Here is a 16,825-nt window from a genome sequence, read left to right as displayed (position 1 = left end):
AGTTTCCTTTCTTTTGCTCCCCCCCCCTTTAAAGAGTGCAGTAACATTTGCAATTTTTCAGCCATTTGGAACTATTCCAGATCTTAGTGATACTTGAAGATCATTGCAATCCATTTACAATCTCTTTAGCCGCAGCTTTTAAAACCCTGGGGTGTACGCCATCTGGTCCAGGTGACTTAACTACTTTTAGACCTTTCAGCTTCCCAGGCACCTTCTCCTTAGAAATAGCAACGACTGTTCTCACAACACGCTGGAGGAACTCAGCAGGTCGGGCAGCATCCGTGGAAAAGATCGGTCAACGTTTTGGGCCGGAACTCTTCGTCAGGACTATAGTGGTATCAGCACTGAACTTGGAGGCAAATGGGCCTAAGTTCGAATCTGGCCGGGTCCCAGCCCGGGCAGCAGCAGAATCTGTGCTGAAGAAAGGCCTGGCAATCTACTTGCGTATCTTGCCACGAAAACCCTATGGAGACCTACACTATCATAGGGTCGCCATGAGTCAACGATGACTCGACGTTACTCAACAACAGCAACAAGATTGATACTTCTGATTTTTAGCTTCTCCCCCTCAAACTGCAGGGTGAGTTCTGTCATATTGTGATCACTGCCTCCAAAGGGTTCCTTTACTTTAAGTTCCCTAATCAGATATGGTTCGTAACACGACGCCCAACCCAGAATTGCCTTTTCCCTGGTGGGCTCCAGCACATACTGCTCTAAAAAGCAATCCCAAAGGCATTCTATAAATTCCTTCTCTTGGGATCCAGCAGCAATCTGATTTTCCCAATCTACCTGCAAATTGAAATCCTCCATAACTATCATAACATTGACTATTTTATATACATTTTCTATCTCCTGTTGTACAGGTGTCCCCCGCTTTTCGAATGTTCGCTTTACGAAACCTAACTATTACGAAAGACCTACATTAGTACCCTGTTTTCGCTTTCAGAAGGTGTTTTCACTGTTACGAAGAAAGGCAGCGCGTGATAAAAGGCAGCGAGCACCCCGGATTCGGAACGGCATTGCTTAAACACGTTGCATTGAGCAGCCATTAGCAAGATGAGTTCTAAGGTGTTGTAAAAGCCTGAAAGAGCTCGTAAGGGTGTTACACTTAGTGTAAAACTAGACATAATTAAGTGTTTCGATCGTGGTGAACAAAGCAAGGACAAAGTGAGCTTGGCTTGTGGAAGCTGACGAAGATGATGTTGAAGAGGTTTTGGCATCCCATGACCAAGAACTGATAGATGAAGTGCTGATGCAATTGGAAGAGGAAAGAATAACAATCGAAACTAAATGCAGTAGCGAGAGTAAAGTCGTCCAGGAACTGAACGTGAAGCAACTGCGTGAGATTTTCGCTGCAATGATAAAGTACGACTTTAATTTTGAAAGGGTACGTAGGTTTAGGGGATATTTGCAGGATGTTTTGAGTGCTTACAAACAGCTGTATGATAGAAAAATGCATGAGGCTCAGCAGTCAAGCAAGCCTTCCGCATCAGCCACAGCAAACAACGAACCTCGACCTTTGACATCGAGGCAGGCAGTCATAGGAGAAGATGAGCTGCCTGCCCTGATCGACGATCAGATGACACCCCCGTGTCCCACCACCCCAACCCCCGGGCCCCGGACAGGTACTCTACCAATTCGTGGAGAATGCAGCAGTAGCCGGGAGGCACACAGCACATCTTTAAGAAAAAAGCCGAAATAAACATGCTAATTAATTAGGTGCCGCCTAGCACGTAATTGTCGCCCCAGATCTGTGCTGATGCGATCGGCAATCGCCTCTGATCTGCGCCGACATTTATGTGCCGTGCAGCACCTAATTAATTAGCATGTTTATTTCGGCTTTTTTCTTAAAGATGTGCTGTGTGCCTCCCGGCTACCCCTGCGTGCTTCGCGGTAATGTATCGGGTCGGCGGCGCGGAGGGTGGGGGCCACTGCACCACCCAGCCTGCGACGACTCAGTCTAACACACCATCATCAGTGTGCTCGATGTCTTCCCAATTCCGGTAAGCGATACTGCACTGTACATACATTATTTCTACTTTATATAGGCTGTGTATTTTTACGTGTTATTTGGTATGGTTTGGCAGCTTCATACTTTAAAGGTTACTGGAGAGCGCATTTATGCCAACAGCGCTTGCGTGAGATTTTCGCTATGGAGATCTGTGCAGGCAATTGTTGTAAGAAGTATTTCTACTTTATATAGGCGCAGTCGACGTTTCAGGCCAAGACCCTTCGTCAGGACTAACTGAAGGAAGAGTGACTCACTCTGAAACGTCGACTGTGCCTCTTCCTATAGATGCTGCTTGGCCTGCTGCGTTCACCAGCAACTTTGATGTATGTTGCTTGAATTTCCAGTATCTGCAGAATTCCTGTTGTCTACTTTATATAGGCTGTGTATTTATCATATCATTCCTGCTTTTACTATATGTTACTGTTATTTTAGGTTTTGTGTTGTTTGGCATGATTTGGTAGGTTATTTTTGGGTCTGCGAACGCTCACAAAATTTTCCCATATAAATAAATGGTAATTGCTTCTTCGCTTTACGACATTCCGGCTTACGAACCATTTCATAGGAACGCTCTACCTTCGAATGGCGGGGGAAACCTGTACTTTGTATCCCCACATCCTGGCTACTGTTCAGAGGCCCGTATATAACTCCCACCAGGGTCTTTTTACCCTTGCAGTTTCTTAACTCTACCCACAAAGATGCTGTATCTTCTGATCCTATGTCTCCTCCTCTTAAGGATTTGATTTCAATTTTTCCCAACAGAGCTGCCCACCTCCCTCTGTCTGTCCTTTTGATACAATATGTATCCTTGGATGTTAATCTCTGAATTGTGATCTTCTTTCAGCCACAACTCAGTGATGCCTACAATATCATTTCTGCCAATGTCATACTGCGCTACAAGATCATCTACCTTATTCTACATCCCGTGTGCATTCAGATATTTTTATTTTCTTTAGCTATACAGTGCAGAGTAGGTTCTTCTGGCCTTTTGAGCCACGCTGCCCCAGTAACCCCCAACAAACCCAATTAACCCGAAACTAATCACGGGACAATTTACAATGACCAATTAACCTACCCAGTATGTCTTTGAACTTTGGGAGGAAACAAGAGGACCAGGGGAAAACCCATGCATTCCATGTGGAGGATGTACAGTCTCCTTACAGAATGGCTCTGAAATTGAACTCTGAACTCCAGAACACCCTGATCTGTAATAGTGTCGTGCTAACTACTACTCTATCGTGGCACCTGTATTTATCACCCTTTTTGATTTTGCCCCCATGTTACGCTTCAACTTATCCTACTGACTGCAATTTTGCCATATCATTTGCCTGTGCTTCCTCACAGTCTCAATACACACTGGATGAATTTGATTACCAACTGCTCTATCCTCAGCTCTACCACTCTAGTTCCTATCTCCCTGCCAAGTTAATTTAAACCCTTCCCCAACAATGCTAGCAAACCTGCCTGCAAGGATTTTGGTCCCCCTCAAGTTCAGGTGTAACCCGTTCATTTTGTACAGGTCATTCCTTCCCCAAAAGAGATCCCAATGATCCATAAATCTGAAACCTGTCCCCTGCATGAATTCCTCAGCCACACATTCATCTGCCAAGTTATCTTGATTTTGCCCTCACTGGTGTGTGGCACTGGTAGCAATCCGGAAATTTCTACCTTGGAGGTTCTGCTTTTCAGCTTTCTACCTAACTCCATATATTCTCTGTTCAGGATCTCCTCACTTTTCCCACCTGTGTTGTTGGTACCAATATGTAATAGGACTCTGGTTGTTCGCCCTCTCCCTTCTGTATGCTGTCGACCTGATCTGCGTCATCCCTGACTCTGGCACCTGGGATGCAACATACCATCCAGATGTCTACAGAATTTCCTGCCTATTCCTTTAACTATGGAATCCCCTATCACTACTGCATTCCTCTTCTCCTTTCCCTTATTAGCCACTGAGCCAGAGACTTAATTGCTTTGGATTCCCTTTGGTAGGTTGTTTTCCCTCCAACAGTATCCAAAGCAGCGTATTTATTATTGAGGGGAAGGGCCACTGAGATACTCTGCACTAGCTGCTTATTCCCTTTCCCTTTTCTGACAGTTGCCTAGCTACCTTCCACCTGCAACTTGGGGTGACTACTGGATCCAGTCATGCTTCCTTGAGCAAAGAAAATGTTGGTTACGGCAGTTTTCACATGTAAAAGGACCTCAGCAGGTCAGGTAGCATCTATGGAATTGAATAAAGAATCGATGTTTCGGGCTGAAACCTTTCATCGAGACCTAAAACACTGACTGTTTTTTCATTTCCATAGATACTGCCTGGCCTTCTGAGTTCCTGCTTCATTTTATGTGTGGTGCTCTGGATTTCCAGCATCTTCAGAACCTCTTGTGTCAGTGCTTACATGTGTCCTACATCTATGCTTTCACTGCTCTTTGGGGAAGAGTTAAGACTGTCTCATCTGTCTTAAGTGGGTTTCTTCTTATCTTTAAACCACGATCCTTATTTCTAGATTTTCTTAGAAGGGGGAAATTCTCCTAGTGAAGCAATCTAAGACCCCTCCCTGGGGAATTTTTGTCTGTTTCTTTATGTGAAGGGCACTTGTGCATGAGATATATCTTTACAGTATTCCTTTAATTTTATGTTACTATTAAATCGACGGTGTTTGTGGATTGGTCTGTAGTTCAATATCATGTGATTTTTGGTTGCTGCTCACTCCTTTTTTGTTGCTATTTTGGGTGATGTTGATCAGAGCAGTCTGTAGATAGTGAGCTGAGCTGAATTATGCCTGCACTCTTTCAATTTTGTGTTTATATTCTGTTTTTCTGTTGCCATTAGTGCGATTTGCTTTTTTTAATGCATGAGGGGTATGATGTTTTTCCTTGAACAGGATCCATGGTTTTCTTTGGTTCGCGGCTGTCTGTGGGGAAGATGAATTTCGGGGTTGTATACTGCATATATATATGTTGACAATAAATGTACTTTAAATCTTGAATCTATTACACAAATTAGCTTTTTATTCCAAATGTGTATATTTTGATTCTGGTTCTGATTACTTGACTTTGGTATGTGTTCCTTGACTTCCCTTTCTTGCAGTTTACAATCAATTCCTTGGTTTTACTGACGTTGAGTGCATGGTTGTTGCTGTGACACCAATCAACCAGCTGATCTATATCCCTCTTGTATTCCTCCTCATCACAATCTGAAATTCTGCCAACAATAGTTGTGTTGTCGGCAAATTTATAGATGGTCTATGAGTTGTGCCGAGCCACACAATCATGGGTGTAGAGAGAGTAGAGCAGTGGGCTAAGCATGCATCATTGAGGTGCACCAGTGTTGATTGTTTCCTGCTGAGGAACTCAAGATCCAGTTGCAGAGGCTCAAAGATCCAGCTGGAGCTAGTTGATTAGAACTGAAGGTATGATTGTTTTGAACGCTGAGCTGTAGTCAATAAACAGCAGCCTGATGTAGGTGTTGCTATTGTCTGGGTGATCCAAGGCTGAATGGAGAGCCAGTGAGATTGCACCTGCTGTAGAGCTTTTGTGGCGATTGCAAACTACAGTGGGTCTGGGTCCTTGCTTGGGTAGGAGTTGATTCTCGCCATGAGAAACCTCTCAGCACTTCATCACAGTAGATGTGTGCACTGCTGTGCAATAGTCATTGAGGCAGCTCTCCCTGCTCTTCTTGGGCACTGGTATGATCGGCACCTTTTTGAAGTAGGTGGAAACCTCCGACTGCAGCAGTGAGAGACTGAAGATGTCCTTGAACACTCCCTGAAGTTGGTTGACACAGGTTTTTGGAGCTCCACCACCTTGTGAAGGTTGACCTTCTTGTAAAATGTTCTGATGTCAGCCTCTGAGAGGAGTTATTTAATTTATTACTGTTTTCATTTACCTCTTGTTTGCAAGTCTTACATTTGCCAATGTCAGTGATGACGTTGCAAAAGAAGTAGTGCTGTGCCTACACCTCCCTTTTGAATATCCTGTTGTTCCCCTTAAATGATGCAATTGGATTGCAAATAGTTAGTATGAATTTTATACTCCACCAGAAGCATTACCACCTTTGTTCCTTGTAGTTCTATTACTTTAATGTGTGGGTTTATATTATGTAAATATGACCCTTAATTTCTTAAATGTTTGCAGAGCACCAGGTGAAGAAGTCACCAGGAAGTGATGCCTGTTGAAAGTGGAAGCAGTGCAACTGCACGACAGGTGAAACAGAAACGAAAAACTCACTCAATCTCAATCAGAAGAACAAACAGCTCTGAGCAGGAACGTGTTACATCACAGCGCGAAATGCTAGAAGGACAGGTATTGTAAATTATCATTAATTATAAAGAGCTTTGAGATTGTGCTTGATAGTATTAGGGATCCTAATGAATCTGTGGTATACTCATTACCTATTGCATTAATTCTGCGAAATTAGAAATGTTTCCAGCTAAAAATAGTTATTGTCCAGTCTTGACTCTGGGCCAGACATAGATATTATGTAGCTTGAGGAGACAAAAGATGGTACTATTTGTCTAGTCACCAATGTTAAATCAATACAAGATTTTGGGCAGTCTCTTGTACTTAGCTCTACACATCAGTGTTATTAAACTCAGATGAAAGAGGCAAGTGCAGGGGCATGTTTAACACTCATAACCAGTCTTCCAAACAAGTAGGTTTGAAGTTTTGGCTGAAGTTGTTCTTCCCAGTTTGAAACATTAATTTTGCAGTTTTAATATCTGTGCTGGAAAGTAAGTATTTTTAGCATACTGTTTTCATTGTTGATAATTCTATTTGTTATGGGTGTTAAACAAAAGTTCAGTAGTTAAAAGGAATACAATTATGATCCTTTACGTGAATTTCCTCAAATTGAAAGCTTACAAAGTTAACCACTGTGAGTCTGCTGCAGTGTGCTTTTAGATTACATCATTATTTCTAAACTGCTGAAATATTGAAGAGAAAGCAGATGGAATACAAAATACCATTTTTATGCAATGTGCACATACATTTGCACAAAATGAAAAATAACTTTAAACAGTATCTTGCATTTCATCTGAGGGCAAAGTGGGAAAAGATAAAACATAATTAAGCAAGAAGCAATTTCTGTTAAATAAATGTATTGCAGTAATAGACATTAAATCTAGCTCATGTTTATTGTAACTATCACAGAAATGTATTATTACAGTCAAATACTTGTGAATGACTTAATTATTTTAACTAAGTTTGATAATATTTCACCAGATATATAGCAGGTATAATCAAAATAGTTAATGATTTTAAAGTGTTTGAATAATCCTTTTAAGGATAGATTTAATGTGGTAATAGCAATTATTTATTAATTTTTGAAAATAAGACATGGGTCAGAGTTTCTTACAGTTGATTGTTTGCTATTTAATCGATTAGAATTTTGGTTATTGTTTCATGGCTCAACATGGGTGTGTTTGGCATCTTGTACATGAGTCTTGTGGTGATCTAGTTGGTAGCTTATAATGGGAATTGCCACTGCTCTTACCATGGTTCTGGCTTCCTATAAATTCTGGACTTGTGCAATAGTTGATTCTCTTGTGTTCTGACCTCTCTGCTGGCATTCCACTTGTCTCTCATCTTTTGCTTCTTTTCTGTGCACGGTGGTGTCAGCATGTGGAACACTGGGTATGCATGGATATTGAGCTTTCTGCTTTTTGGTGACTGCTGAGATAAATTTGGCTTAAGTTATAACTTAATTTGTTCAATGTCTGTTTCTGTGGTAACAGTAGCCTTATGTGTTGCATATGTGGCGGAATTATTAATGATGAGAGCAAGGAAGAGACTTGTATTCCACACAAATTTGCTTCTGTATTACCATCAAAATTTTGCAGTCTAGGGTAATAGCCTACGTGAGTAAATTGTCAGTGAGAATTGCAAGAAATCAGGCATTTAAAAGTTTATTTTCTATTCCCAAACATTAATAATTTTTAAAGCTACATATGTGCATATTACTTAGAAAATGATCATTACCTGGACTTGAGGAATTTTGAGACTTTAAACCATTTTTATATGTTAGTATCACCCACTGATGGAATTTTAACCTTTTATTTCCTCTGAAATTTTTGTTATCATATTTGTTTTCTAACTATAAAAATATTGCCATTCGTTTTCTTGCTATTTGTAGGGAGCGATGATGTCGGCTGTCTGTGAGGAAGTCTGTGGGCAGTCAGTGGAGGTTGGTGTAAATGTACTGAATGTGGTTAGAGAGTTCTGGTGGCGTGCACATTTTTAATTTCATTATAATTCCATAAAATGAAAGAAAACATGCAAATTATTTTTAATAATACTTAGGAATCTTGTTTTTTTTTCATGAGCACAAGTACTTTGTTGGTTAATGGTTTGGGGAAGAGCAAGAAGCCAGGAAGGTGGGTGGTGGGGCAGAATTGTTAGTTGATGACAGAAATATGTGATGGATTTGAAATGCTATTTTCTTAAGTTTCTTTTTATCTGATCCTTTGGGCATTATAGGGGTTGAAGGAGAAGTATGCATGAACTATTGATTTTTCTTAAAACCCTTTAGTTCAACCACTTGTAGCCTTCCCTGGTTGAATTTAGTGTTTTCAAATAGTTAAAACTAACATGAAAAGTAAAAATAGGAAGGAAAAAGAGGATTTTAGTTACTTTTGATATGTGCTAGAGGATAGATGATGTACTTTATTTTGAAAAGTGATGGAGCTTGTCAAAGTCAAGTTTGTTGTCATGCGCATCAGTATATGTATGCAGAAGTGCAATAAAAACTGACCTTCACCAATATGCTAGGTACATACATCTGGAAAACAGTATTCACAAGAAAAACAAGTCAAATATAAATTGTGCACAATTTACACAAGGAAGAACACAGTTACAAGAACAAGATTAGAGCAAAAGAAAGTCCATTTTAGTGCAAAGTGATCAATGTAGTCTCAGTGTTAATAAACTGTAATGATTAAGGTTGTGCAGATTGTTTCAAGAGTCAAATGGTTGAAAGGTAGTATGTGGTGGTATGGGATTTCAGGCTTCTGTATCTCCTGCCCAATGCGAGCTGCAAGAAGATAGCATGATCTGGATAGTGGGATCTTTTGGTGATAGATGTTGCTTTCTTGAAGCAACACCCTTTAGATATTACTGATGGTGGAGAGGGATATGTCTGTGTTGTAATGGTTGAGTCCACTAATCTCTGCAGCTTCTTGTGTTCCCGTATATTCTATTTAGCTAATTGAGCCGGTTAGCTAAAGATTTGTATTAATAAAGAAGTTAGAGTCCACTATTATGGGGGAATGGTTAAATATTAAGATAACAGAGTCAACACAGATTTTGGAAGGTTCTGCAGTTACTTAAGGTGGTTCACCACAATCTTACCTTGCCAATAATCCCGACAGGCTGTAATTCATAAAAAAAATGTTTGAAGGAAGCTACAAGAGAACAAACGAAGGAATGGTCAAAAAGTGGCAAATACAGTCTGTCATAAACAAAGACATATATTTTGGTCCTAAAGAATAATAACTATTGAATCATTGGCATTCAGACTTAAAATCGTTAGCATGAAAAGCATGGAATTCTTTCTCTTGCTCTGAAATTTGCAGAAGTGGGATATATGTCATGGGATTGTTGACCTCTCTACAAATTCAATATGATCATGTCTGATCTGGTCATTGGCTTTTGTTCCACTTTTTTTGCTATTCACTGTAATCCTTGGTTGCCATTTAGTCCAAAATTCTATTGCTTCCTTGAATATATGTGATAATTGTATCCACAGCTATATCAGGTACATGATCCAAGTACTTACAACCCACTGAAGAAATTTATCTTTATCTCAGTCCTAACTTTTTTTTTACTGAAATCATATCCCATTTCAAGCTTCTTTCATTGGGGGAGCATCTCAGCACTTGCCAAGTCAATGTTGTGTTTCATTAAAGTAACCTCCTAGTCCAAATGAGACTGTTCTAGCAATCAAATGAGTGAACTTATTCTGCAATCTCCATTGTACTTAACGAGAACGCAATGGCATTTTGAGTGTGATCTTGCCAATACCCTGTATAGTCATAACAGATCTTCTGTACTCTTATTTTTCTAGAAGTAAAGACCAATTTTCTATATAGCTTGCTAATTATTGACCATAACTGCATGCTTTCAGTGAATTCTGTGATGGCATATCAGTCTGTCTGAACACTAGCATTCATTAGTTTCATACGATCAGTATTTTGTTTTTCCATTTTGTTTTACCAAAATGGTATTTCTAATGGAAAGCATACAGTTTGGTTGGCTTGTTTATTATTTTTGTTACATCTATTGAAATATAGTGGAAACCTTTGCATGCCATTCAAACACATCATTCCATACACAAATATATTTGGGTAGTGAAGAAGTAAACTGAGTCCTGAACATGTTGCTTCCTGCTACAAAGAGGAGTCAGGGTGGGTGTGCGAAGGAGGTATGCAGTTTAACAGTGAGTGATCATCTCAGTAATTTTTCTTGTGATCGCAAGACCCTGTTAGACGTTGTTAATGAGGAAAGCTGCAAGTTCAGTTCACTGATTTGGTGAGCGACGGGGGAGCTGCACGGCCTCGCTTGTGGCGAAAACTAGGCCTTAAGTTATGGTGTTGCCTGTCTGCAACTGCCCTGGGGGAGGTGTCAGAGTATGTGTGATCCTCCAGAGTGTTGGTGCTGCTCCCCAGCGTTCACTTCGTAGAAGACAAGCCAAATTGTGTTCGACTGCAGACTGCTGCAACATTCATGGATGCAGGGACTTGGACTGTATGTATTTTTTCTGTGACTGTATGTTATTGCTCTCTTATATGTGCTGTGTGTAACTGTTAGTACTATGTTTTACACCTTAGCCCTAGAGTAATGCTATTTCATTTGGCTATATTCATGGATATTCATTTGTGGTTGAATAACAATTAAACTTGAACTAAATTGTAAGTAGTTGATGGGAATTTGGGGAGAACAAAATAGGATTGGTGTGTTTGGGTGCTTGATAATCTGCATGGTGGGATAAATGTTTTGTTTTTGTGCTGTATGAATCTGTAGTTTATTTGCTCTGTTCAGTTAAAACTAAGGTTGATAGATTTCTGAGAATAAAGGGAATGGATGGCTATGGTGAGCTTGTCATTTTTCATCCCAGAGGCAGTAGGTCATCTTGACGAATGGCAAAGGAGGATCAGAGGACCAGATGCCCTATTCTGTTCCTATTTCTTGAGTTCTTATGAATGTTGAAAACCTGAAATCAAAATGTGGCGATTTTCCCAATTAAAGTTGTTATTTTGGAAACATTTGTTAGCTTCACTTTGTACCTGTGGGATTTGTGAATTGTTCATTGATTTGGCCCTACTGTGGTTTCCTTCTTCACGTTTTGCAGTCAATTAATGATTATATCGGTTTAACTTCTGCTCTCACTCTGAACTGGAAAACTGAATCAATGTTCCTTATGCTCTCACCGTGCTCTCCAATTATATCTTTCCTTACAACACACTCAAAATGCTGGAGGAACTCAGCAGGCTAGGCAGCATCTATGAAAAAAAAGTACAGTCGACGTTTTGGGCAGAGACACTTGAGCAGGGAAAATAAAGATGAGGAGTAGGTTTAAAAGATGGGGAGGGGAGAGAGAGACAAGGTGATAGGTGAAACCCGGAGGGGGAAGGATGAAGTCAAGAGCTGGGAAGTTGATTGGTGAAAGAGATACAGGGCTGGAGAAGGGGGGGGGGAGCAGTGGTCCGATAGGAGAGAACAGAAGGCCATGGAAGAAAGAAAAGGGGGAGGAGCACCAGAGGGAGGTGATGAGCAGGTAAGGAGATAAGGTGAGAGAGGGAAAAGGGGATGGGAAGTGGTGAAGGAGAGGGTGGGGTCATTTTTTGGAAATCTGAAAAATCAATGTTCATGCCATCAGGTTGGATGCTACCCAGACAGAATGTAAGATGTTGTTCCTCCAACCTGAGTATAGCCTCATCGAGACAGTAGAGGAGGCCATGGATTGACATATCGGAATGGGAATGGGAAATGGAATTAAAATGGGTGGCCACAAGGAGCTCCCGCTTCTGGCGGAGAAGATAGCTTTCCTCAATATCTTTTTTCATTTTGTGTGATGTCTTCTAACTTTCACAGCAAGTTGTATGACTTATATTTTTGCTCTCCTTCCTGTAAGGAGCCAGTTTCATTTTTCAAGTTTTTGGTTCTTGCATCAGCTCTAATTATTCCACCATTGTGGTGTCTTTATCATAATGTGATGCTCCAAGGTGGGGGAGGGGGGGAGAAGAATAGTTGCTAGCCCATCCCAGCATTCCTAGTGGCCAGCAATATTGTTTTTGTTTTAAAATGCTTTTGTGGGATTATGGTGGGATGTTGAAGTTCATTTATTGTTACATTTTAGGTTGGATTATATAGTTATTTGCATGTGTGTTTGTCGGTCACCCTGACTAACTGGGATATGTAATAATCAACTCCCCCATCTGCATGTGACTGAGTGTGTTCCCTCCCTAGGTCATTGTTCCCGGTTTGTTTTTGTGCTTGTCGCAATAAAAGCAGCTGTTGAGTTAAATGAGCTTTTCCCGTCTGTCATCATGGACCAAATGCTCGCTACAAAAAAAATCTTGCTTTCTCTTCAATCGTAAAAAAATTTTCTCTACCACAGTCCGTGGAGCCTCATTGATGCCTGATCCACATCCTGTCCTGCTTCTTCTCCCTCTAATAACTAGAAGAGGGTTTTCTTTATATTCTTTCACTTCACTATTAACACTTAATGGATCATATTTCTTCCGTCAGCAGAAATATTCTCCCCTTTCACCATTCCAAATATTGTTCTTTCTGAGAAGCACAGTTTCACTCTTCCATCTATGTCTGTATCCATGTCTGTTTCCTTTATCTTTCCATCCAAATAAATTTCATTTACTCAAAGATGAACTCTTGACCTCCCAGTTTACCCATAGTGGACCCTGCACTTTGTCTGCCTGCATTGCACTTTCTCCGTAACTGTAACAATATAATCTGCGTCTGTTTGTTCAGCAAGTGTGACCTTGAGGTTCCATTTGCACATCTCTTTTAATTCTCCATTTTACTCCCACTCTGATTTCTCTGTGCTCGTGTTCTGACTGGATACATGACAGACGTCTGTGTTCAACTCTGAGCTCATCGACGTCGGATATTCAGCAGTGCCGTAGTTTATTTCACTTTGCAGGATTCACAGTACTTTCAGCTGCTAATTTCAGAAAATGATTCTGTTTCACTCTCTTGATGTGTTCCCTAGTTTGTTGCATTAGCATATTCTTTGTATCTTGCATTTGCTTATTTTAATCTCACTTATTCCATCCTTTTGAAGACCTAGTTAATGTATGACTTGCGATCAAGAGTCAGCCACTCAACTCCTCAATCCTGCTCTGCTAAATAATACCATGGCCTATCTGATTGCTAACGTAAACTCACCATTCCCATCTATCTCCAAGAACCTTTTACTCTCTTGCTTATTGAGAACCTACCTGTAGCGGCCAGTTCTAACAAGCCAAATTGCCACTGCTGGTAACCCCCACAGATTTGTTATACTTGTATGACGTGCCCTCAGCTCCAATAATGATTGTTCCAAAAGTCAAAGATATGTATTCAATCCTTTATGAGCAACTTGAAGCGATGAAACTTGTGTAATCGAGCGGTCAGTAAAAGATATGACATACGTCGGCCCCCAGCTGCAAGCTGCCCCAAACAAAGCACGAATACGTAACTCATTCCCTTCACTTTTACTACTAGTCACTCATGTGACTAGTTACCATAATAAACATAATATATGCGTAACACAGAATAAATGCAGATAGAGAACAGATGCATAGCTCCTATGCCATAAATGTATCCAACATTTGCTTTCGCTGTCCTTTGAGGAAGGGAGTTCTAAAGATACATGATCATCTTTAGAGAAAAATCATCTGTCTTTAATGGGCAATTCCCTTTTTAAACAGTTCTGGATTATACTGTAAAATAAAACATTCTCTCCACACCCATCGGAATCTTGGATGGTTCAATTAGGCCAGCTTATACTCTTTTAAACCCTATCAGATACAACACTAATGAGAGGATCTACCTTAATTTCTTTACTCATGAGATTACAGAATTTCACAGCATGTAAGAAAACCATTTAGCATTTTGAGTTCATACAGGCTCTATGCATGAGTTTTTTTCTTTGAGGTCTTTCATAGAACATAGTAAAGTACATTCCAAGAACAGGCCCTTAGGTCCACAATATCCATGCCGGCCATGATGCCAAATTAAATGAATCCCATCTGTCTGTACAGGATGTACATTTCTCCATTCTCTGCACGTTCATGTGCCTGTCGAAATGCTGTTTTAATATCACTATTGTGTCTGCTTGCTTCCTCCAACCCACCCTGACAGTGCGTTTCAGACACCACCACTCTGTCTAAACAAAGACTTGCATTACGTATCTCCTTTCAACTTCCCTCCTCTCACCTTAAACCTGTGCCTTGTAGTATTTGACATTTCTATTCTGGGAGGCAGAGAGCCCCATATATGCCTCTCAAATTTATAAACTTCGTCTTTGAATGTGCCTCAAATAATACCTCTGGTGATACATTCTGAAACCTAACAACTCATTGTTTGACTGTTTTTAGTATGACACTTATTGTTCTTTTATTAATTACATTTATTATATGTCCCTTTGTTCTTGGCTCTTTCTCTAATGGAAACAATTTCTCACCATTGAAGTGTTATCGAGGATGTAACTGGTAGAAGAGTTAAGGCCAGTGGATGTGGTGCCTGTTAAGTAAGCCGATAATAGAGTCCCATATGGAAGCTTTGTGTGCAGAATTAAAGGCACATAGGACCTCAGGTATTACAAAGAATAGATTGAAACTTGCTTGAATGAGCAAGAAATAAGAATAAGTTGGGCTTTCAGAGGTGGTGGGCAGGAACCAGTGGACCAGGGATCAGTGCTGGGGCTCCAGCTATTCACAATATATACCAATGATTTGGGTGAGGGAACTGAATGTTATATTTCTAAGTCTGCCAATGATGCTAAACTGGTGGTGGAGGGACATGGAAGAAACAAAAATATTAAGGTAATTCAGCAAATATCTAATACTTGTCAAGCTTGGAAGAAAACAAAGACAAACTACTATTTAAATGGTGATTGATTGGGAAATGTTGATGTATGAAAGAGACTGAAAGCAAACATGCAGGTAAGAATGCTTGGCTTGTTGGCCTTCAGTGCCTGAGCAGGGCTGTCTTGTTACGATTATATAAGGCCTTGATGAGACAACATCACAAGTATTGTGTGCAGTTTTGGGTTCCTATTTGTCCTGAAGGAAGCACAGGATGGTGGACCTATCATATCAACAGCGACTGGGTCGACTAGATCTGCCGACTCTTGCGTTTTGAAGAATGAGAGGGAGATGTCATTGAAATGTACACAGTTCTGACTGAACTTGTCAAGGTGAATGCGGGAAGGATGTTCTTTCCAGCTCGGGAGGAAGTCGAGAAATAGACCCTCCATTTTCCCTCTCAGCCCCAATCTCTTGCCTTTTCCCCATATCTCCTCATTCCTTGACTAATCAATAATCTGTCAACCTCTGCCTTTGACGTACCCAAAGACTTAGTGGTGTCTTTGGGTACCGATGACCCCTGTTTCCATCCAGGGGGTCAGTGTGGACGTGGTGGAGGATTACAAATACCTGGGGATACGAATTGACAATAAACTGGACTGGTCTAAGAACACTGAGGCTGTCTACAAGAAGGGTCAGAGCCGTCTCTATTTCCTGAGGAGACTGAGGTCCTTTAACATCTGCCGGACGATGCTGAGGATGTTCTACGAGTCTGTGGTGGCCAGTGCTATCATGTTTGCTGTTGTGTGCTGGGGCAGCAGGCTGAGGATAGCAGATACCAACAGAATCAACAAACTCATTTGTAAAGCCAGTGATGTTGTGAGGATGGAACTGGACTCTCTCATGGTGGTGTCTGAAAAGAGGATGCTGTCTACGTTGCATGCCATCTTAGTCAATGTCTCCCATCCACTACATAATGTACTGGGTGGGCACAGGAGTACATTCAGCCAGAGACTCATTCCTCCGAGATGCAGCACTGAGCGTCATAGGAAGCCATTCCTGCCTGTGGTCATCAAGCTTTACAACTCCTCCCTTGGAGGGTCAGACACCCTGAGCCAATAGGCTGGTCCTGGACTTATCTCATAATTTACTGGCATAATTTACATATTACTATTTAACTATTTATGGTTCTATTGCTATTTATTATTTATGGTGCAATTGTAACGAAAACCAATTTCCCCGGGATCAGTAAAGTATGACTACTACTACTACTACTACTACTACTACTACTACTACTACTACTACTACTACTTCTTAGCCTCCACAGCTGTCTGTGACAACAAATTCCACAGATTCACCACTCCCTGGCTAAAGAAATTCTTCCTCATCTCCATTCTAAAAGAATATTCTGAGGCTGTGTCCTCTGGTCTTAGATTTCCCCCATCATAGGAAATATCCTCTCAACATCTATCAAGGCCTTTCAGCATTCGATAGGTTTTGATGAGATCACTCATCATTTTTCTCATATTCTAAGCTTTTACTCTTGATTTACAGTCTTGTATCAAGTTAATAAGTGAAATTTTATGATTTTTTGTTATATTTCCAGCAGTATCATAAATATAAATGACCCTTGTGGGACTAATTTAATTGGAAGCTTGTTTTTTTTCTCTCAGATATGTCAAAGCTGTTTTACTTGTGTGTGTTAGGGGGGTGTGGAATCAACCTTTGCAAAAGCAATGTTATTTTTTGTCTGTTGAATGCTGTCATTATTGATGGCAACTTTTACCTTCAACCA

At 40.6% G+C, this 16,825-nt stretch overlaps 1 protein-coding gene across 4 annotated transcripts in view; it reads left to right on the top strand.

Moving 5' to 3' along the window:
• The window catches only part of wdr37 (WD repeat domain 37), a 143,288-nt gene that overhangs the window by 12,856 nt on the left and 113,607 nt on the right, over nucleotides 1-16,825 (top strand). For 2 of the 4 annotated variants that reach the window (XM_063044388.1, XM_063044386.1), the window contains exons 2-3: nucleotides 6,143-6,310; nucleotides 8,139-8,189. In XM_063044388.1, coding sequence (XP_062900458.1) covers nucleotides 6,173-6,310; nucleotides 8,139-8,189 — 189 coding nt within the window. In that variant the 5' untranslated portion in view covers nucleotides 6,143-6,172. The remainder of the gene's footprint in view (nucleotides 1-6,142; nucleotides 6,311-8,138; nucleotides 8,190-16,825) is intronic. The other 2 variants (XM_063044389.1, XM_063044387.1) reach the window with 1 other exon arrangement.

The sequence above is a fragment of the Mobula hypostoma genome, chromosome 3 (assembly GCF_963921235.1).
Source record: "Mobula hypostoma chromosome 3, sMobHyp1.1, whole genome shotgun sequence".
In the NCBI taxonomy this organism is placed as follows: domain Eukaryota; kingdom Metazoa; phylum Chordata; class Chondrichthyes; order Myliobatiformes; family Myliobatidae; genus Mobula; species Mobula hypostoma.
This window is presented reverse-complemented; position numbering and strand designations above follow the sequence as displayed.